Source organism: Centruroides vittatus, unplaced genomic scaffold (assembly GCF_030686945.1).
Source record: "Centruroides vittatus isolate TY-2023 unplaced genomic scaffold, ASM3068694v2 contig_2433, whole genome shotgun sequence".
Taxonomy (NCBI): domain Eukaryota; kingdom Metazoa; phylum Arthropoda; class Arachnida; order Scorpiones; family Buthidae; genus Centruroides; species Centruroides vittatus.
Window position 1 is genome coordinate 705,559 of NW_027121533.1, and position 23,556 is coordinate 729,114.

At 31.0% G+C, this 23,556-nt stretch overlaps 1 protein-coding gene across 1 annotated transcript; it reads right to left on the minus strand.

Moving 5' to 3' along the window:
* Positions 1–383: 383 nt before the first annotated feature.
* Positions 384–23,163, minus strand: LOC136971282 (uncharacterized). The gene is made up of 19 exons (XM_067265742.1): positions 23,081–23,163; positions 22,799–22,835; positions 22,503–22,722; positions 20,614–20,856; positions 20,327–20,541; positions 20,075–20,248; positions 19,676–19,984; positions 15,069–15,104; positions 14,896–14,989; positions 14,215–14,369; positions 10,424–10,524; positions 8,774–8,861; positions 6,108–6,236; positions 5,878–6,032; positions 5,710–5,800; positions 5,566–5,604; positions 839–919; positions 721–771; positions 384–642 (listed from the first exon to the last, which is right to left on the minus strand). The coding sequence occupies exons 2-19, from the start codon at positions 22,833–22,835 to the stop codon at positions 554–556; spliced, it is 2,307 nt and encodes a 768-aa protein (XP_067121843.1). The 5' UTR covers positions 23,081–23,163; the 3' UTR covers positions 384–553.
* Positions 23,164–23,556: the final 393 nt, after the last annotated feature.

The following is a 23,556-nucleotide window of genomic DNA, read 5'->3' on the forward strand; positions in this document are numbered from 1 at the left end:
GTGGGGGTGAAACTGGGGCGTATACACAAATGGAGATTTTAGGACAGAAAGCAGGTGCGTCTTAACAACTAATGTATTCGTAAAAGACCGAAAAAAACACGGAAAATTTTACTTTTTACGCCACTTTACACCTGAAAATTTACTTATAATGGAAAATGTCTGTCCGTCGGTCGAGTCTGGACACCACGACTAAAATTAGTAACGGAAAAAAAGGATCTATTAATGTCATACTAGAGATAATTTTGTTTTTTTAGCAGTTACTTCCGTGTTAGATCTCGATTGTTTGCACATTTTGCAAGCAAATTCTTCCTCTAAACGATGATTTTTCTTGCGCAATTTATTATTTGCCAACTTTTATCGAATATCTAATGCATGACATACAATTTTTTTTTAAAAAAAGGAATATTTATTACGAAAATTACCATCATAAATTTCATATTTAGCTTACATCAATGAGATATACAGTTATTTGTACCTACAACTCTCACATGTATGTAGAAAAAAAATGGTTAACAGGTTTATTCTGATGTTTAAAATCGTTGTGTGTTATTTTCTACTTGTTCATTTTCATCAAGTAAAATAACGTTAAAGCTATTAGTGCGAAGGATGAAAATAACTGAGTTGATCCATTGCATGATACTCCTACATAAAAATAAAATTTGTATTGTATTTAAACGGTATTAAACTGGTTTTAACGAGTGTCGAAAACTGAAACTTTACCTTCGTGCCTTATTGTAAACTTAATCTGGTCGAAGGTTTTACATTCTTTATCTACGGGGAAAACCATTTGTAAGTATAAGTCAAGTAATTAGATATAAATGATTAATGAATAACTTACCTAAACACTTTACTTCCTTACTACCCGTGTCCTTTCCTTCTATGGAAAAGTGGAAAGGATCGCAGTTGTATACATTTTTGCCTAGATTTTAAAGAAAAAAGAAGCTTAATTAATTCAAAGAATGCAGTACTAAGTTTAAATATGTGTATTTTTTTTTTTTTTTTTACTATTAAACATTAAAGAGCAATGATTTGAAAAAATGTGTATCATTAAGATACCTTTGTATGCATTTAAAAATTTCCTACAAAGATATCTCAATGATACGCTATTGCAGTTAATTATTGATATATAAAGTTTAGTTAAGATATCTTTTAATTACTGTCAAGAATATATCAGGAAATCCATAGACTGATGGAGAAACTTATTGTTAAATTTGGAAGTGAAATGGGCATAGAATAAAATGGTCGCATAGGTGAGATTTTTGAGATCAAACATGGATATTTGAGACTAAAAAAGAAAAATAGACGTTAAATACAAGAGGAGCTAGGAGTTAAAAGTGTTGTTTGGATGTATATTTGTAGATTTGGAGTACCTGGGGGGTAATGAGATATATATATATATATATATAAAATGTGCATGTTTTAATAGCATACACTAGTACACTGGGTTTTTTTTAACGTTTTTAATATTTATATCAGCATAGCATTTAACAACTTATCATTAACAATTTTTTAATTATATACTATAGAAGAATTCTTAGAAACCTTTCTCATTTAGTGCCTTAGACGTATGTCTCCTCTGCCCCTCTTTCACTAAGTTCAATGCAGACATAGTGAAAGAGGGGCAGAGGAGGTACATATATTTAAGGCACTAAATGAGAAAGGTTTCTAAGAATTCTTCTATAGGCAGTACAGAATGCTCTCCTCCAAATGAAGAGTTCAACTTTTTCATGTGCTCTCTTCCAGATGGGATAATGATGAGTGAAGAGAAATGGCCAAAACTATGGCCTGATAAGATAAAGGTCTATACATAATATGTAGATGAAAGAAAAGAGAAACTTTTAAGTTGCCAGAGAAAGCTTGCTTTTTAATTTGTATAGATAAAAAGAAGAAAAGATCTTTTAATGATGTTAAAATTGAAAGCTATAAATTATATATTATACGTTTTGGAAAGAAATTTATATTATTTACAACATTATTGTGCATTATAATAGTTTAATTGATATAATAATATATTTATCTTTCATAATATCCATTTTTATGATGGATTACAATAGAATTACAGCCCTGTGGCACTAAGAGGGCCTCTTTTAGTAGGCCCATTATGGGTTCGGCCAGGCCCACAATGGGGCGACCGGGTGGTGAGGGACGGGGCCCGACATATCCGAACGGACCACCCCCGAAAAATTCCTGGGGATTATTCGACCCGTTCGATTCGATCCCGGGTCCCCCAGAGCGGTAGCTGCCACCTTTACCGCTCGGCCATCCGAGTCTTGATATAATAATATATTTATCTTTCATAATATCCATTTTTATGATGGATTACAATAGAATTACAGCAATAGAATGAACAATGTGATTATATAACGATAACATCATCATCTAAGATAGAACAATAAAAATATATTTAAGGCATAGCATTAAATTTACTGAAAAAAACTTAAAATTGTAATAAAATGCTCTCAGTTTATTGAAATATTTCCCAATGCTACACTCTATTTATTCTTATATCTGTATAAGTCTTTTTCCTTTTACAAATCAGTGAATCTACAATTGTCTTACTTTATCTGGATCCAATATAATCAATATATATATACTATATTCAATGCATAAGCATAAGTTAGATGATTCTTTCGAAAAGCTTTTTCATAACTGGAATATATTTTTATAAATTAATCTAGAATGAAGCACCAGCCTATTACTCTGATGGCTGCCTGCACCAATCTAGAATCTAATGAAATACACATTGCACTGACAAGATAATCTGAAGGATTAAGTTTATTTAAAAGGTAAAAGGAATAAAGTTGTTAGCATTCAGAATAAATGCAATGACTGTAATGTATTATAAAAATAAGACTAGAATGAAATAAGTCATTCCTTCATTATGCAGAGCAATAATCTTAGCATGTGTAAGCACTGCCTTCGAGCAACACACTTTAGACTAACAAAGAAACTTTTCAGAAATGTAACACGGGACTCTCAATTTTGAAATGACTATCACACGTAACAAGCGGATGTAGTAACATTCAAATTCTCCAACAATGTTAGACCTTACATTATTATAAAGACAAAAAAAACAATTACAAAAACTCAAACTAAGCTGTCTACATTATTATTCATACCAAACTGTACAGTGTACATCAAATTCTTTTTGTTAAAGATAAGTACATCATAGAGAATATTATATCAGACGATAACGATATCACTATTATAGTCATGCATTGGTGTAGAAAATTGGTGGGCAGTTTTTACATTAGAAAAATATTTGGTTTTGGTCCAGTGGTAAAGAGTAAACATAATACATAGATAATGGTGAAGAATTTGATTATATTTCACTCAATATCTACAAGAAAAGGAGGAATAAACAGTTACACATTTAGATAATATCAAAATAAATGAGTTTTATTTTAATATAAATACTTTTTACATGTCAATCTAAATATATAAAATTACTTGTCCTGACTGACTGATTGATTCATCATCGCTGAGAGCAAACCGCTGAACCTAAAGAGGTGAAATTTGGTACACAGTTAGGGTACGTCATGAAAGCGCACACTGAGAAGGGATTTTTTGGAATTCTCCCGCTGGGAGGAGAGAGAGAGAGCATTAAGACTTAAGCCTGAAGAACGGCTTCTACTGTACTATTTTAGATGCGATTTTTTGTTTTCAACTACATTTAGTCTTCACTGAGTACTTAGGTGTATTAAATTGATAACATTTCAGACATTAGCGAGGTTGAGACCGAAGTTTTAAACGTGAAAACGTGTACGTCGGACATTCAGCGCCGCTTTCCTCTAAGCCTAGAAGTTTGACAATGGCGTTTAGAATGCATGATTCCACTGACTTTCCAAACACCATTGTCAAACTTCTAGGCTTACAGGAAAGCAGTGCTGAATGTCTGACGTACACGTTTATGCATTTAAAACTTCGACCTCAACCTTGCTATCATAAAAATTTTTATATATTTCGATTTTTTAACCAAATATTCAAACCGTTTTAAATTCAAATTTGTTATTGCATATTGGTTTGATTATAGAATGATTGTAAACATTCCAGAAAATTGATCAAATTGAAAACAGTTTGTTTGATTCTCAGCAATTCTCATCATTCTCAGTGGTAGGTGTTATATAACAATTACTATGGTTGTTGAAATACTGAATATAAATGGCATTTTCTTGCAAAATCCACGCGGGCGAAGTTGCGGGTAACAGCTAGTTATCTATATATATAAACGAATTCTTGTTGGTTTGTCCTTTATATAAATCTTTATTCTTAAACTGATCTGGACCAAAGTTTATATGAGTATTACTCAGACCTTAGAATTGATACTAAACTATATACTACCCCGAAATATTGATTTGATTTCTATATATGAATTAATTTTTGCCTACATCCGACTTGCTGCCAGTACATGTAGCACCATCTATTGGCAAAAAATTTTTTTAATAATTAAATTAAATTCATACAAAAAAGAATATAATTTAAAACAACAAATATTATATTCACTTAATTACTGTGATAATGATATATCCTGGAACATTATTAGAATTAAGAAAGTGTTATTCAGAAATGAAAAAACCCAAGCTGTTAGATGTGGAAAATGAAATATTTATATAGTTTTCACAGTGGAGCACTTTATGCTCAAGATAGTGCCATGTGTAAGGAATTATGGTCAACCCGACCTTTTTATAACCTTTGATTGCCATGATTTGAAGCACAACTGTTCAAGTAAAAGTTCATCAATTTAATTAATGTGATAAGAAAATGTTTGATCTAAGGCAAAACATGATGTTGGATATATTAAATTGAATGGCAAAATAGAGGGCTACTACATGCGCATATGTAGCCCTTTTTTTTTTGCCAACAAAGCAAACAAGAATTCAATTTTATATACATAGATTAGAAAAATGGACTCTAAAATGAATTTAAAAATTAACTCCATAATTTAATAGATTATTTGACTCAAACAGGTCAAATCAAATTTTTATCAATTGAACCAATTAAATCTATCGGTTAATGTTACCTTAGGATCCAAGATGGCGACTGGGGAAATTTTTCCCTACGTTGGAGACTGTGACACGAATAAGCCCACACTTTACACTACATGTTTATATCTCAATCCCAGTTTATCGACTCGCATTTAACTAATATTGCATACTGTATTCACAGAACTGTTTTACATTAATAAGTTTGTCTTTATTTTTTGTAATTTGCTTTTAATTACTGTATTTCATTCAATATTAACGTCAAGTCAATGGTATAGTATAGTATTAATTAGGTGTATTTTTAACAGTAACTCCGAGGCAACCAGAAACTACATTTATCCAGCATCAACTAATCCCCACAGGTGCCAGTTAACTGAAAGTCTATTATATTTACAATATAAATAATCAATTGTAAAGGATACCGATGGATTTTGTCAGCTGTAGTGATAATGAATTAAAGGTTTCTAAATTTGTACAGGAAAAATTGATGATTATGTTAAAAAAAATGAGAAATCTATTTTGAAAAATCAATGCACATATTTATTACCAAAATAATAAATTTTCATGCAATTAATATATTTACCTTTACATGGATTAGGTATAGAAACACTTAAGACATCATCTGAAAACAATAATAAAAAAGGTAAATTTACTTCTCATAAAAAAATTTTTTCAAAATTTATATTTCAAAAATCAGTAGCAAGTTATTTTCATTAATAAAATTTACCTTTAGATTGAGTATCTTGGCAATACCCTTTATGTATGTGTGTCTTATATCTGGAAAAACATACTCTAATATTGCCATCTACTGCACTGAACTATAATTTATAAACAAATCTAGATTAGTTTCTTGTTCTTGGCATCTGAATATTTTATACATTATAATTACATTCACCTGAAATTTTACGTCAAAACTTTTCAAGAAAAATTCAGGAAACATAGTCCAATACTGTATTCGTTTCGGAGTTACGTAGCCTTGGAATACCGAATCGTAGTCGTCTAGGCGGCTTGGTCTTTCATAACATTCTTTATATTGAAGAATTCCCGGTGCTAAAATGTAATACAAATATTTAGATATTAAATAACAATATTATAATAATAAATTACGCGTATAAAATTTATTACATTCACAAATTTCATTTTTTAAATTGTCCACAATGTCCTTAGCGGTGTCTTCTAAAATCACTTTCTCTTGATCTGTGGCAAGCCTTTGTAATACAGATCGATCAGAACCAACTGCATAGATCTGAACATCTAAAATAAGAATAATAGTTTTATCTATTTTTTAAAGTTATATAGTTTATAAAAAAAAATATATTTTGATCAAAAATTAAGTTTGAAAACAAAAACTATATATAGGATTTTTGTATTATAGTGCAATTGTTAAAGGAAAGCAATGTCTTTTCTACACGTTAAGAATATTTTGATCACTTTCAATTACTCTTGAAAAATAAAATGTACAATAACACTGAAACTTCAAAATTATAAAAATGTAATAATTTTATGTAATTAAAAAATTCTTTAATATATAGACATTTTTTCATTTTTTTTAAAAAATGAAGTTTATCATTGATGGACTGGAGAGAGAAACAATCTAAAAAAAGCAAGGTCAGTTCATTGTAGTGTAGCTCTTGTGAATGAAAGTGAATAAAAGAGTACTTATTTTAACAAACTTTGTTTTTTTTTTATTCATTTATACCAAATGATCATTATTAATGTACTATTCAACACTGTCTAAAAAGATATTATCAGTTCAAATGTAACCAAAGCTGGTATGATGATATTTCAGAAAATGTGGTAGACAGTTCCACATGTCCTGAAATTAGTTTGACACTGCAAGCAACAAGTCTTTTATTTGTACAAGACACTCATGCTATACAGAGATATTAGCAATGCAGGGAATACTGCTCAATTTGCCCTACTCTAAAGATGTATAACCAAAGGCAATGAATGGTGTGTTCAATGGGCAACTGTAATTGATCTCATATCAGTGTTATAATGAGAAATTTGCAATAAGTCTTTCATAAAATATACTTTTTAAATGTCCTCACAACCAAAAATCACCCCAATTAATATTTAGAGAACGAGGTGGCCAGGTGGTAAGAAATGTACGACTCATTGGTGAAATGTTGTCACAAAAACTGCTGTATATAGCATATGATACTCAGAGGCACTCCAAGCATGAAACAAGTTGACTTAAAGAACTGTTGCTGTTGTAGTTAAGGTACAATAAAAGTGTTATCGTTTCTCAATGTTCTCAATATATAATTTTTACTTATTCAAATATTAAATAAAAAAAACGTTATATTATTTTTAACAATAATAATTTTTGTTTTGTCTGGTTCAATGTCACAACTTGGTGAATTTATAGGCACTTGGCAAATAATTCATTATCAACTTTTTAATCCATAACCTTTACTTATAGAGATGCGTTTTGGGCTTTTGCTCCTCTTCAGTATGTCCTGAAATTAGTTTGACACTGCAAGCAACCTGGGCAGCATTCTGGTGCAGCATTCTGGGAGAGAGAAGTTACACGTTGCGAGGCATGCGGGGAAGCAGCCAAGTTAGCAGGGAGGGGATGGTAGGAGAGAAGACGTAGTGCAGAAGGTGCCGGACAGATGTCCACCAGATACAACCTATCTGTTACATAATAAACATACGTATAAGTTTCTCATAATACATAATATTTCTCTATAATAATTAAAAAAAATTTACCATGACAACCCGGATAACATACATGTGACAATCGGATCCCCAGTTACAGGGTTACATCTATTCTATATATCTAGTTCATTTTAGGTGTTTTTCACGTAGATAGGTTGTATCTGGTGGACATCTGTCCGACACCTTCTGCACTATGTCTTCTCTTCTACCATCCCCTCCCATTCTTTTAATATAACGAAGATTGGAAACAAGATTAAAAGAACACATTGCGAATTTAAAATATAATAGAATCAACTCTGTTTTTTACAAACATTGCACAACTCATAACTGCAGAATAGCTAAAACTGAAGTTGTAATAGTACATAAGGAAAAAAATTGGTACAAAAGAAAATTTAAAGAAAGCTACGAAATTACTACAGACAAAAATAATATTAACAAGAACCTAAGCATAGAAATTCATAAAAACTGGTTACAACTATTAAAATAGAATATCTCAAGGAGAATACAGTTGTAGGCATGGCTGTGTGCAGCATTCTGGGAGAGAGAAGTTACACGTTGCGAGGCATGCGGGGAAGCAGCCAAGTTAGCAGGGAGGGGATGGTAGGAGAGAAGATGTAGTGCAGAAGGTGCCGGACAGATGTCCACCAGATACAACCTATCTACGTGAAAAACACCTAAGATGAACTAGATGTATAGAATAGATGTAACCCTGTAACTGGCGATCCGATTGTCACATGTATGTTATCAGGGTTGTCGTGGTAGGTTTTTTTCTAATTATTATAGAGAAATATTATGTATTATGAGAAACTTATACATATGTTTATTATGTAACAGACTGAAGAGGGGCAAAAGCCTGAAATGCATCTCTATAAGTAAAGGTTATGGATTAAAAAATTGATAATGAATTATTTGCCAATTATTCACCAAGTCGTGACATTAAACCAGACAAAACAAGAATAAGAAGACATGGTTTCAACAAAACAAATAAAATAATAATAATTTTATTGATATCAATAAACAAAAATATTAAACTAAGTTAAGAATATCTAACATAAATTTTATTTTATTCATTCATTTAAATTAGAATTTTGAATATAATTAAAAATAATCTTAATTAATGCACTTACCACGATGCTTATTTTTCAGTTCCCAATCAGCATTTTGGAAATTACGATCTTGTTTTACTGTTTTAGCATAATTAAAGTACACTATAGTCTGCCAAATCATAAATAATAATAAATTTACAAAGATTATAATATACTTCTATATAGTAATAAAATATAAATTAGAATTGCAATTGATTATTTATCTTTTTAAGAAAAATTGTATATACAGTATAGTTCCAAATACAGCATAGTCCCAATTAACTAAGGTCCATTTAACTGATGTAAACTGTAGAAGGGTGTTTTGTCAACAAAGACAAAAGAACATGACATAATACAATTTAAAAAAAAAAATCTTGCCAGACAACACATGGTACTCAAAAACAACCTTACAAGTTTTATAAAGAATTTATTCTGGTTATTTCTCTTGACAATGTAAATTTTAAAAAAGATTAAAAGTATTTTAATTGTAATTGTAGGTTTATATTTGTTTTATTTAATATGGTTGCAAATAAAATTAACAGTGTTCTATTGTATAATTTAAAAGTCATTGCATTTAATAGTAAGTGTAATCTCAAATAAATCAGCAATGAGTTGCTCAACTGTCCCAGCAACATTTATAATTTTGGTAACATCATCCGTTATCATATTTTATTTAAAAAACTTTTTATATTTTTAACTGTTATAAAATGGCAAAAACCTTAATTTTGAGGGTAGGGACGAGTTTTATAAAAATATTGTAAATGCTAATAATGAGTAAAATTGTCATTAAGTTCTATCCTACTAGAGATACACACAATCCCCATTATCTCCCTACCCCTTGACCTTTAACCACCAAAATTTAAGAGCATTAATCCCCCTAATAAACAAACCTCCCTGCAAAGTTTCAGAAATTTTTGACAAAAAGCACAGGAGTTATTAAGCTTCAAAGAGGGTGAACAAAATTGTGCCTTACACACATACATACAGAAATTATCCCCCAAATTTTTTTGCATTTCTCGATGTTTCAAGGTATCATAAGTCCGAAAATGTAAAAATTGTAGGGGTTCATTTTTTGACTGATTGCCATACTTTTCTTCTGTTATATATAACAGCCAGGAAAGTAATAAGATATGTTGCATGCGTTAATGCATCCAAATCCAGTTCATTTAATAATATAAAAAACATTCTATGTTATATAGGTTTTCGGTTATTCGAGTGATATCCTCAGTCAGCATTACCTTGGATAATTGGGACCTATATATATATATATATATATATATGTGTGTGTGTGTGTAATACATATATTGCTCAAAATAGTTATCAAATATTGCAGTATCAGATTTATTTTATAGGAAATTTAGCATTCTAAGCTGTAAATGTTGTGATTTATGTATAACACAATGAAAATTTACAATGAATTTCCAGATATCTGTATCTTTTTAATGCCACAAACCTATACTACTGTTTTAATAACTGCAGAATGTCATCATAGTTTATATGAATTTCAAAACGGTCTTGTCTAATTTACATTGTTCAAATTAGATAAATAAATATGTATTAAGGACTTTATTAACATTTTATCACATATAATGAACTTATAATAAAATTTAGAGTATAAAAGTTAAACTTTTATAGTAGTCATTGAAGTTTTAATATTTGTAATTAAAACATTTTATTTGATTTATATTCTACCTTTCCAGGAACTCCTCCAGAATGTAATCTATCCGATTCATATTCTGTTAACGTCTTATATAATGCCTGTAGTACGAACGTTTCATCAACTTGCGAATAACCTGTAAATTTGTATAAATTTATGATATTTTCAATTTATTTAATACCTTAAATGAGGAAACTTATAAAATTTAAAATTGAATATAAAAATAAAAGCTTATATAGTTTACAATCAAGATAAAGATTTGATTACTTAACTGATATAAATAGATTTATACTAATTGTAATGTATATAATGTTTCAATATAGTTATAATAAATCATATTATAATATTGAATGATATGAATTGTATTAATAGATTTGTATTGTTTTAATTAATCTAAGAAAATTAAATGCTTCGATATGCTTGGATAGAAAAAACAATGATCTAATCCATAAATCATTGTTTTTAAAATACAATACACCTTGATGTAGTGCCCTTCAAATCAGCATCATCCTCGTAAAGCAATAATGAATACTTGCAATGAAATCTACATAAATATTAAATATGCAACACCCTTCAGTATCTATGAATTACTAAATGCTAGAGATGGGCAATAGTTAACCACTAATAAAATTAAATTATGTAGTTAACTACTCTATTTTTCATTCACTATAATGTTGCCTTGTTGTAATCTATTATATTAAGCAAAGCAAACACTTCTTGATTTTTATGAAGCTCACTTCAACTTTTTTACACATTTGAGAAATTAAATCATTTGAAATTTTTATAATGCCATTTGATAAAAAAGCAATCAATCAGATATTAACATGTTTCTCCAAAAGCATGTGAAAGAAAACGCATGGCTCGTTATGTAAGTATACGTCGAGTTATTGTTCAATTACTTAAATTTAAAACAGTCTACAGGAATTTAGAAAATAAAAGTGTTAGTTTGAGTGTAGCCCACCAGGAACTGAAACCACCGAACACCGGTAATTGGTTTCAAGTTTGCTGTTGTCAACAGGCTGGCCGCATGGAGTTTTCTGGGTTTTCTTCACGTCACTAGTACTTTCAACTATTTTCAACTTTGTATTACATTGCCTTTTATACTAGTTAATTAGGTAGTTAATGTCTGTTATTACTAAATGCATTATATATGACATCATCATCAGATCATATGGTCTTATTAATGTATATAATTCTTCCTTGCGAAGACACAATGCAGTGACAGTAGATTTAAAACACTGACAATGCAAGGGAACTCCCAGATAACATGCCGGTAGATGAATTTCAGATATATTTTTTGTAAATACGATCTGTAGAGAATAATTTGATACATTTCCACAGATTGATATTAAAAACTTTTATGGAATTTTATAAAGATTCATGCTGTTGGACTACTCGTACTCTGTCTATGCTTTTGAACGAGGTGCGGTCCAGTCTTTAATGGGTAATGTTATTTTAAACTTTTAATGCAAAAACCCACCTTTTTAGTTGATTATATAAACAGTTATATATTAACATTAATTCCAGTATACAAGCTCTTAACACCAACATTTAGGAGGTAACAACCCCCAATAACTGCTGTGCTGTTTGTACACATGTATTTATAACACGTACAGACAATTATAAGGTACGTTTTATGGAGTGTTGTGTATGCTGTTGTATTGTTTACTTTAAATATATGTTTGTACTCTTTTCTTATGTAAAAAACACCTTTTGTTGTTTAGTTGGCTGAAGAGGGGGCATCAGCCCGAAACACGTGATGTAAAAAGCATTCCAACCGAATAAAGGATGAAAATTTGTCCAGTGTTTTAAATCTACTGTCACTGCATTGTGTCTTCGCAAGAAAGAAAACATAAAGCACAGTTTCCTCAAGATAAAAGTATATAATTCTTATTGTTTAAGGTAGTTCAGTTTAATACATAATTAATTTAGTGTCAATTTAGAAGTGAACAAATTGGTCACCATTTGTTCTAAACTTCACTTCTAAATTGAACACTAAATTGAAGTTTGTGTATAAAAAAAATATATCTATAATGAATATTTATTTTTTGCTATTGTTTATAGTAATTTGATGAATAGCAAACCATGTGCTATTAAGGATAAAATTTGTTTTAAAACTTAATCAGTTGGTTCTCCAATTGTTCATTTGATTAAGCTAAGACGAGGAAAAAATTGAGAGATCTTTAAGATAATTACTTCAGACATTGACAGTCAGTTCAGAATAGCAATATAATGAATCAATGCAAAGCAATCAAGCAGTATTTCCAATCAGTTACTGGTGTTTTAAGTATTAAGTGGATTGCATAATTAGTTCATAAAGATATTAATCAGTATTCTATTTAATCGGAATCTAGTATCAATACAACAAATGCCGATTGAATGCCATCAACCAAATTGTTCAGATTAAGTTCATGAGTCTATTTTTTAAACAAAATTGTATTAACAAAATCAATCTTTGCTAATTTGAAAGAAAGACTATTTGACTGGTAAACAGTTAAAATTTCTTTCAACAAGACTGTAGAATAAAACAGTTAAATTATGTGGGTTGCCCAAATAAAAGTGAGACTTTTGTATTAGTATCGTTATTTCAATACACAGCTTTGTGTTGACGACACTAGAGGGTATCGTATGTCAGGAAACAAGCTGTTTGCGTATGCCAGGCACGGGCAAATGCAGCTCCGAGAGCCACAAGTGGCTCTTTTTGATTTACATGCGGCTCTTGCTGAAAGTGTTAATTTCTGTTTTTTATTATTATTTTTACAATTTTATTTTTATAATTTTGTGAAAATATGTTTATTAAAAAAATTCAATATTTGTTTTATATTATATTTATATTATATAATAAAATCGTGCGCCTTACCATACTATTCACCACAACAGTACAGAACTGCGGCTTCCGTGCATTTTGCAAAACCTACATTTCGGCTCCCACTGAACTCTTGCTTGCCCATCCCTGGCATATGCTGAAGCAAGTTGACTACATACAGTTGTGATATGAATTCATTCAACCACAATTTGTGGTACATTAAACAAACTCAAAACAGCAATTAAGAGTAAGCGACCTTATATGTTGTCAAATGGGGTTCCTCTGTTGCACGACAACAAACACCCACGCGTGGCAATAGTGTGCCAAGATTTGTTGCAGCACGTCCACTGAGAAGATCTCTACCATCCTTCCCTATGGATCCAACAACTGCAACTACCACATCTTAGGCCACCAGTTTGTTAGCAATGCTGAGGTCCAAGATGCCATTGAAGATTGATTCCACAGCCAAATACAGATATTCTTTGCTTAGGGTATCCAAAATCTAGTGATGTTTTGGAACACTTGCTTGAACGTACAGTACAAGGTGACTATGTGTAGTGGATATGTAGCCCATGTACGTCACTATTTCTTCCTGTATATTCACATATTCACCATTACAGATAAAAACGAAAAGTGCTACTTCTATTTGGGTTACCCTTATACACAATACAAACAAAACGTTCAAAACTGAAAGAGTAAATATGTTAATTTTTAAAATTTTTTACAGTGTTTTTCTAAAATTCCTGTGTTTTAGTGAAAGAACAGTTTTACTGATATTATTTCAGAGTATCTTGAGAATAAATATGCACAAACATATGGTGGTGGCAACATTGTCCATTCAGGAAAAGAATGTAATGAAAGTCTGAATTTATGTAACTTATGCTCATGTAAGTCAAGACTAATTGTTGATGTCATAATACATTTATGAAACTAATATGAAATGTATTTTAATCAACATAAAATTCAGTAAATAGTTCAGTTTACAATTTGAGTAATTATAATTAAAGAATTTGATCTTACCAGCATAATACCAATCCAGTTTACATCCTATGCATCCGCTTGAAGTTTCATTAAAAACAATAGTTTCTAACACTCGATCGCCAAATCCACGGGAATTAGTAAAGATATTGAAACGTCCACCATAAAAGCGAATATCTAGACCAGTTGACAATGAACTAAATATGAAACAAAATTTATATTTAAAGTTTTAAAATTATAAACTGAAAACCAGGTGATAATTATTTTAACAATTAATGGTTTCTTAACATATCTGATATTGCTGAGTTTTATTAATTTAATATTTTGTCTTGAATGATATTTTATAAGTAACTTATAATGATATATAATATTTCTTCAATGAAAATAGTGGCATACCCCATTTGTGTTCCATCAAATAATAGTTACTACACCAACAACTGCCGTAAATGATCGGGCTAAATTTTGGATAAATGATTATAGATTAAAAATAAATTTGGCACTAGAGTTAGGCATTAGGCACCATAATCATTTATCCAAAATTTAGCCCGATCATTTATGGCAGTTGTTGGTGTATTGGCTTAGAATATCGGGTTTTGTTTGTTGTATGTTTGTAATAGTTACTAATCAGTTATAAGTTTTTCATTAAGCATTATTGGTTTTTCTTAAAAAATATTGTTTCTCACATGAGATCTAGATTAATTTTAAAAACAAACATATACTCACGTAACAACATCTTTTTGTCTCTTCCATATTTCCTCTTCATTTCCTCTGGTATCCAGTACGACGAACACGTCGGAAGGTGTTTCACAAGATGATGCTGATAAGAAAATGATTTAATCGACAATATATAGCAATATGATTTAAATCGATAACTGAGCATCGAACGAACTACTTACCTACATCCAAATCATAATTAAAACAATTTTCTTCTTCTAAAATTTTAATGAAAATTAATGCATTAGTTATTTTTTTTTAATGAGAAAATTATTCAAATTAAAGCTTTTGAGTTTAAGCATTTATATAAGTTTCAAGACTACAAACAGAATTAATTATGTAAAAGATTATCAGATTAAAATCATACAAATAAAAATTTTAAATAGTAAATTAGTTTCTTTCTTCCCTAATGTTACAGAAAGCATACACATTTTATATAAATGAAACTTCTCATGATAAAAATAATACAGTATCTAAATTACTTTAAACATGATTCTATTGGTTCATGTACAAACTGCTGAAGTAGATTATCAAATTAAATTATTTAAAACTATGACGTAAAAATACATAATTCACTATGATACCTTGCAACTATAATAAAATATTGGTATTTATAATTAATACAATATTTAATAGAATAATTTTTTAGCATCTCCAAGTTGCAAAGAAGGAAAAGGACAACACGATTAGTAATGGGTTAATTCAAATTGCTTTACATTGATGTTCCATCTATCCTATAGGGCAGCTTTTCTCATTGTGGACTGGTAACATTATGGATAATTCTACATGGATTCGTATGCAACTATGAATTATGGTTATTTATTATGCTTGCATATGCTTAACCAGACACTGTACATAATAATGTACAGTGTACAGTAACTGTAATTACTACTTAAATATCACCCGTAATCAGCCGTGCCAGCGTCAGTACAAATATTTTTCTGTGGACTGGTGAAATGTTTTCATAGACTGGTGGTTGAAAAATACTGTTATGGGAGACACTACAAAATTACCAAAATCATCAGTAAATATTATTTATAGATTAAGATAGCTTAACTGGCAGAAAGATCACAAAAGAGGAACAATTCCTTTTATTTCGAGCCTACTATTAGCCAAGTGGATAAATGGTCATGGGTTCATACCTAACAACAGGATGTCTACGTAGAGTTTTCTTGGTTTTCTTCACCAAGTTCACCTGGAAGGTAACTCCTCTTCTCTTACCTGCTTTATCCAATCAATCCAACCCAATCCTTTTATTCAAAATTTATATATCAATATAGCATAGCCCGACCTGTTTGATTAATGTGACTTTAGTCCCAGTCTACTTTGGGGGCTGTAGGAGTCTCCAACCTACAGCCCCCAAAGTATATTTATCCAGCTGGCATAGCTTCTTTGCACTGACATGTTTTATCATCATTATTTGAAATAGTTCAAAGCATGTAAACTTTTGAAAAGTCTACTAGAATTAATAGACTTTGCCATAAATGATTTTCATAAAAAGAAAAAACTTACAGTTATAGCTATTAGCGAGGTTGAGGCCAAAGTTTTAAATGCAAAAACATGTACGTCGGACGTTCGGCACCGCTTTCTTGTAAGCCTAGAAGTTTGACAATGGCATTTGGAATGTCAAGCACGATTCCACCGACTTTCCAGACACCATTGTCAAACTTCTAGGCTTACGGGAAAGCGGCGCCGAACATCCGACGTACACGTTTTCGCATTTAAAACTTCGACCTCAACCTCACTATTAATTTAATCTGCCCACAGCAATTTTCTTACAATTTTAAATTATTTAGTAGAGTAGAATCTGCTTATCAGAATCACTTTGGGACTCACTTAAGTGGATTAAGTAGAGTACGTAAGACTCAATTGCGGACAATTTTAGCTTTGTTGACTCCGAATATTGAAAAAACATGTCAAAACAATTTAAAAATATATAATATAAAGAAGAATTATTAATTAATACTTCATCAGTTGCTTGAATGATAATTTTGTGTAATATCTTTAACAGCTTGTATATAATTGAAGAAATGCTAACAATTTAAACTAATATACTGCAAGCAAATAATGATTTAACATTAATCATTGGCTGCTTAAAAAAAAATCTATTTATCTGATGATGATGATGATAACTACAGCTAAAGCTCCGATTATAATAAATGAAGTTTTTATAGTGCATTTTAACTCATATGTTTCGTGACTTGCTAATTCTGATAACATTACACGATCGATAGCAATATCCTTGATTATAATAAGCAGATTTTACTGTATTTATGTAAATTTTGTGTACATTCGAAACAATAGAACTCTCAGAAATGAACGTCTTATCAATTCTTTATGAATGATATTTAACAAATAATATTAACTGATGAAATTACCAATGATCTACATTGTTAAGATGGAAAATATTTCTTATATATGAATAAACATTTAGCAATATATTTAACACAAAAATTAATGTATCGATTATCTTTATTGATCATTATTGGATGATAATTGTTTAAGTTATGGCAACGCAACACTTGGGGAATCTGCCTAGGGGGATGCCTTCCGGGAGGTCTTTTAAGGGAAACTGGCCCCTATTTAGGCGTTACAGACGTGGAGAAAACCTGGAAAACACATAGCTAGCCTGTCTGAGCGAGGCGCAAACCCACGACCGAACTCTCAGTATTCAGGGTACGAAGACTGCTTGGCCACTGGTAGCCAACTTAATTGATTTAAACTTACACAACAAGTTTAAATCATATTCATGTTGTGAACACATTTTCACATGAATATTCTGAAATTTCTAGATAAATTTCATAATCTTTAACTAGAAATTTTCAACATTTCAACTTAAAAGTTTGCAATTGAATAACGGTCTGTAAAGATGATTAAAACATTAGTTCATACATTAATGTATGTACCTATTCTTTACAACAGGAATGGACAAAATTCAAATATGCAAGAAGTTAATGCTTTAATTAGAGATTAAACATCTTTTGAGACAAAATCTAATGTTCAGACACTTAATTAATCTTAAAAATAATACATTTGAAGAGAAAATGTATTACTTTTGAGATTGTAGATATGAAGATGAGACATATTTTCTTTCAAAAAATGTTTAATCTAAGTAAAGCATTGTTTCTTGCACCTTTAGTATATATTTTAATTAAATACATTGCTGGTTAATATGCACGTATATAATTGGTTTTTTTACTATATGTGTGTGCAAATAAACTAGGTATTTTCTAAGAAAATGAAACAGCTCTGTAGCATAGAAAACTAAAAATATGTCGGTATTCATAAAGACATGCAGTCGAGTTTTAAAGGCAGTAACCACTGTAAAAGTTTACTAAACAATATCTGTTAGAGATGTCATTATTTCAAGCTATCGAATTACCACATGTCAAATGCTATACGTTATGTCCGGATTCGGATAATACACGTGACTCGTTCACTCGGAACAATAACGAGCGTTCATTTATTACTTCTCGCTTGCTCTGATGTCTAGAAGTGTTGCCATACTTCTCAAATAAATAATCAGACAAATTTATTGTAACAATATATATATATATATTAATTTTGTACAAATATAAAATAGTCTATTGTTTATCTCGGGTTTTATATTTGCATGCAAATTTATTTTTATTCTCGTCCCGTGGACACTAAGTAGGCTTTTTTCATTTCTATTATTAAATTCATGGTAATAATAAAAAAAAAATGCTCGAAAAATTTCGGATAGGCCCACAATGGAGACGCCGAGTAATGAAGAACAACACTTGATACATCGGATCTTTATCCGACCCAAACTCGAACTCGGTACCTGTAGAGTATGTTTCTTTGCCAATTCAGCATACGGCTTTAAAACTACAGCGTTGTTATTGAAATATTCAAATCCTTTAAATATACATAAGTTATATCATGTATAAATGACAGCCGGATGACCGAGCGGTTATGGTGGCAGCTTACCACTCTAAGGGACCAGAATTCGAACCCATTTGAAAACTTCCAAGCAATTTTTTATGGGTGGTTTATTCCGGATACGTCGGGTCCTGTCTCTTAACTTAATGTAGGCCTGGCCGAACCCACAACCCATAATGGGCTTGTTAAATAAGAGGCCCGCTTAGTTCCTATATGACAGAAAGAGCAAACACACATCATTTTCAGACACGGCAATCGAACAACGTACAAATTCAATAAAATTATTAAAATTATGTTTAAATCTATAAAAATTTAAATTAACTTAACAGATAATAAAATACGTGAAGGAAATGGTTAAAACCGACCATCCGTTACGTATAAAGAATTTAAGGAAAAGGTATTTAAGATTTTAGAAATTAGTGATCTCAAGTTGACTGAGGAGGGGCCTTACAAAAGCCCGAAACGTGTACAATAAACGGGTACATGTATCAACTAAATTGAATAAACTTAAGGTGAAGATTGCCAAGTGTTCCTGTGTTTGCACTATATAATATTCAAAAGATATTAACAGATAATATTAAGATATTTTTCGGTGTAGCGCTCGTGAAAGTTGTATCAAATAAAGATACAAGGCCGTATTATATATCTGTTTGATAAGATAGAAGAATTTTTCTATCGATAAAATATGAATGCTGTAACAAAAGAAAAAAAATTATAAATTGCAATGTATAAAGAAATAATTTATTACCATTGATTTAAGCAAAAATAAGACTTTAAAAGATTAGTTTCAATAATTTTGTAAATGCAAGAACCCTTTATTATACCATCCGAATGAACTAATATAATTATATTTAATTAATGAAAAAGTAATTAAGAAGTAACTTACTTATAATAGAATCGACAATATCATCTCTAGAATTTGTGAATTCGTTAAATGCATCATTGGCACCGTCGAGTAAAGCTGCATCTTTCAGGCTGCTACTGCCTATAGCGAGATTCATAAGTCGCGAGTAAAAACGAATTTGCTCGAAAGCTTTATCGTTATATAATCCCCAATTATCCCAACGTCTACAGTAGCTGAACGTATTACTTGAAGGAATTCCTCTTGTTGAATAGTACATGCGAAGAAGAGTACTGATACTTATTTTTGCATTCTTCTTTCTCAACTCTCTAACTTGAAGTCCCAGAATGAGACCTAAATGTGAAAACGTAGACGAGAATTCGATTACGTTTAAGAATCTTAATATAATATGACATTTAAATTAAGAAAATAATTAAATCTAACCATCTCCAGCACCACGTATTTCTCCATAAGTAGCATAAGTTGCTGGCTTGGTTAAAATGTATTTTGTTAAACAATTGGTCGAATTCCACTTTCCATTCGGTCCAAACTTTCTTGTCTTGGTAAACTTGTCTGTTTCTGTTCTTACCGTTCGTAATACTTCTGCTGCTATTGTATCTAGTAACATATTAAGTCATACGATAAGATACCAAAATTTGAATTCGTTCCTTAATGTATTTTAGTTTACAGACATACCTCCAACGGTGACACCATAAACAGGATCTATTTTTCCTTCTAACTGGTGAGGTTCTGGAAGAACACTTGTCAATTTGTCTAAAAATTTCAATATACTTTCTATGGATTGCTCTTGTTCACTCTTTAAACCGGCGAGAATACCTAACAATACCCTCCCAAGAGCTATGGAGTGTATAGGGTTATTGTTTAAAGTTACTACACCTTGTTCTGTAGCTCTGTGGATTATTTAATTAAAAAAACCTTTAATGTTAATAAATACAATTCAACAGCTTTTTGATTCTACTTACTCTGGACTCATTCCATCTGGCGGTACAGTTGGATTAAAGTGGCTTTCTTTATCAACGACAATAGCATGAGACAACATGTAATAAAGGGCACATTTTTTCTCTTCTGATAATACATCTTCACGAAATTCAGTTAATTTTGTAGTCGGCTTAAGTATTGCTTTAATTAATTCCAGACGACCTTTATCATTTAAATTTTGTCTAAAAACATTCTCTTGTTCTTCAATAACGCCATCAATTCGAAATCTATTTTTAAAAATTCATAATGAAAATGATTTATTTGGTGAAAATTTCAAGTTGTTACAGACCCTAGCAAACGCGCACTTGTGAGATCTTTTTAAATATAAGTTTATATAATGTAAAATCTGCATCACATAATTCTTCATATCGCACAAAATCTGAAATTTTAGCTAGTACAGTCAAAACTCGGGTTTCAAACGCCTCGCTTTTGGAACAACTCGGTTTACGAACAAAATTTTGAACGCCATATTTGCTCTGGTTGTCGAACAAGCTGGCCACAAACGGTCAACTCCATATACTTCCTGTGTTAAGGAAAGTCGACTGCCCGACCAATCAATACACATTTGTAGGCATTTTTACCCATGAAATACGGCTAAAAAAGGAAAAAAGGGCTTTGTTTTGGGGGTTGGAAACTTTTAGAAACGAATTAAGTTCGAAATACGAAGTTCGAATGTACTATATATTAGAATTATTTTTGTCCTAATGGGCACCGAGAGACCATTATAATAGCCCCATTACAGCTTTGACCAGGTCTACATGGAAAAGGGAGAATGGCGAAGAGGGCCAGATTACCTATGAAAATTATTGAAGATCGGATTCGGGCTAGAACCCGTGTCTCCTAGAGCGGCAAGTAATGCCTTTAATGGATCAGCCACCCTTCCTTCTATCTAGTAATATATTACAGTACTCGACCAAGAGATAATATCGACAAACATATCTTTATGTTCAAGACACGAGGTTCTAGCTTTTTTTTTAAGCCCTTTCCGCCCTGTGGGCACTAAGAGGGCCTCTTTTAGTAGACCTATTATGGGTTCGGCCAGGCCCACAATGAAGCGACCGTGATGGGATCCACTATGGTACATGCTCAAGGTAACACGTTGAAAGAATTCTCCTAACACTCAATACATGGGCATTCGAAAAAAATTTCCAGGAGGAGGCAAAACTTGGAGACGAATAATTACATAAATAAATTTTTATTTGATTTTTGGGGTGTTTTTCACGAGTACATTATTGAATACGGTATTGCATCAAAGTGTACCACGGTCGAGGATGTAAGGATCAATCACGATTATAATTTGTGGAATTTTTTTTTTTTACTAGATTTCGGGGATGAGCCAGTGTCCCATTTGCCCCCTCTGAGGATGCCCACGATCCGATGTTATATAATTTAATCCATTTTTTATTGCGTAATGTTCTCAGTAATTGGTTGTCGTATTTTATTATCGATTCTTCAATATAATACATATATTTTAGCTTTTTCCATTCTGAAGGCACTAAAAATGCATTTCTCGTGTCCACAATAAGGGTGCAAGATAGCCATAATATAATCGCGTAAACCCAGCCATTAAAAATCCTGAGCCACCCGAATTTCTAGAGCCGCAGGCTGGGTGCCTTCATTATCTCGCCATTCGGTAGTCTATCCATTAAGGTTTGTCACCCTTGTTCTAAGCAAAAGTTTTAATTGATAAAGATGGCAAACTTTTACGAAAATTCTAAAACCATCACTAAATTCAATATATCATATTCGTGTACACGTATACAGTAATTATTTTCCTTCAATTTTATAATTTTCTATTATTTATATATACAGTAGATAATTAAATTCGCTTATTCTAGCATTTAAAAAGTATTTTTAATGTGTATTTCCATACCTAGTTAAGATTAATTCAATAATTTTTTCAGGAGGATGAGTGAAATTTCTTTCGAAATCCTCCAAAATATCTATAAATGTCTCCATGGTATTTCCTAATGGAACATGTTGGCCATTGACCAGCCTTTTATGATCGAGGGTTCGATTATAGCATCTTTCCTTAATGATGATCTGGAATTCTACATCATTTAAAAATCCTTTACCTATGCCAATGACTGCCACTAAAATATATAAATTATCTTTAATAATAATAATCAACGATAAAAACAATTAAAATAGAAGAAAGATCTTTCTCACCAAGTAACAGAAACAGTTGAATAATCCAAATCTTCATCTGAAAATTCACAAATAAAATACTCAAATTTCAAATATAAAATTATAAATATATTAATTTATAAAAATAAAATAAAGCTTTTGAATATTATTTTTAAGTTCTCAAACGAAGAAGGTGTAATGGCGAACGAACAATTTTAATTACATAACACAATTAAAATTCTCATCGAGAATTTACCTTCAAGAATAGTGTTAAGATCTAAAATTTAAAAAAAAAAATTGAAGATCGAGTGTGAATTTACTTACTTTTATAGCGAAATGGCTCCAAAAAATCAATCTTTTTTACCAAGGAACCGTTAGTAAAATGGGTGGGAAATTAACAATGTCGAAAGCATCCGAGTCAACCTTTGTTCCTTCTTATCTCTTTACATTTCAGTCTACCTTTAGATCTACGTAGGAGTGGCCCCTTATCTATTTTAATAACTGTAGAGGAAATAGATACAATTTTGATTATTTTAAAATGGAATTATAAATTGCATCTCGAATCACGGGTCAAAGAGAAATGAGGAGGAACCTGAGCCAAACATAAATGACGTTTCGAATACACGGAGACGTGACTACAACAGGACCCAATTTAAACTTGGCCCCTAAACTACGAGGCTCTTCCTCTATCAAATAATAAACTTAAAAGTCTCGGACCTTTGGGTGTAGCCTCGTAAATTGAAGCCCTAAAATGTATGCCCTAATGGATGCCCTGATTGATGATTTAAAAACTAATTAGT

Coding starts and splice junctions, on each gene's coding strand:
- LOC136971282 (XM_067265742.1), bottom strand. CDS start 22,835: ATGAAGATTTGGATTATTCAACTGTTTCTGTTACTTG. Junction 15,105..19,675: donor TATTGTCGATTCTATTATAA/GTAAGTTACTTC, acceptor TTAAAATTTTAG/AAGAAGAAAATTGTTTTAAT. Junction 6,237..8,773: donor ACTGAAAAATAAGCATCGTG/GTAAGTGCATTA, acceptor TTCTTATTTTAG/ATGTTCAGATCTATGCAGTT.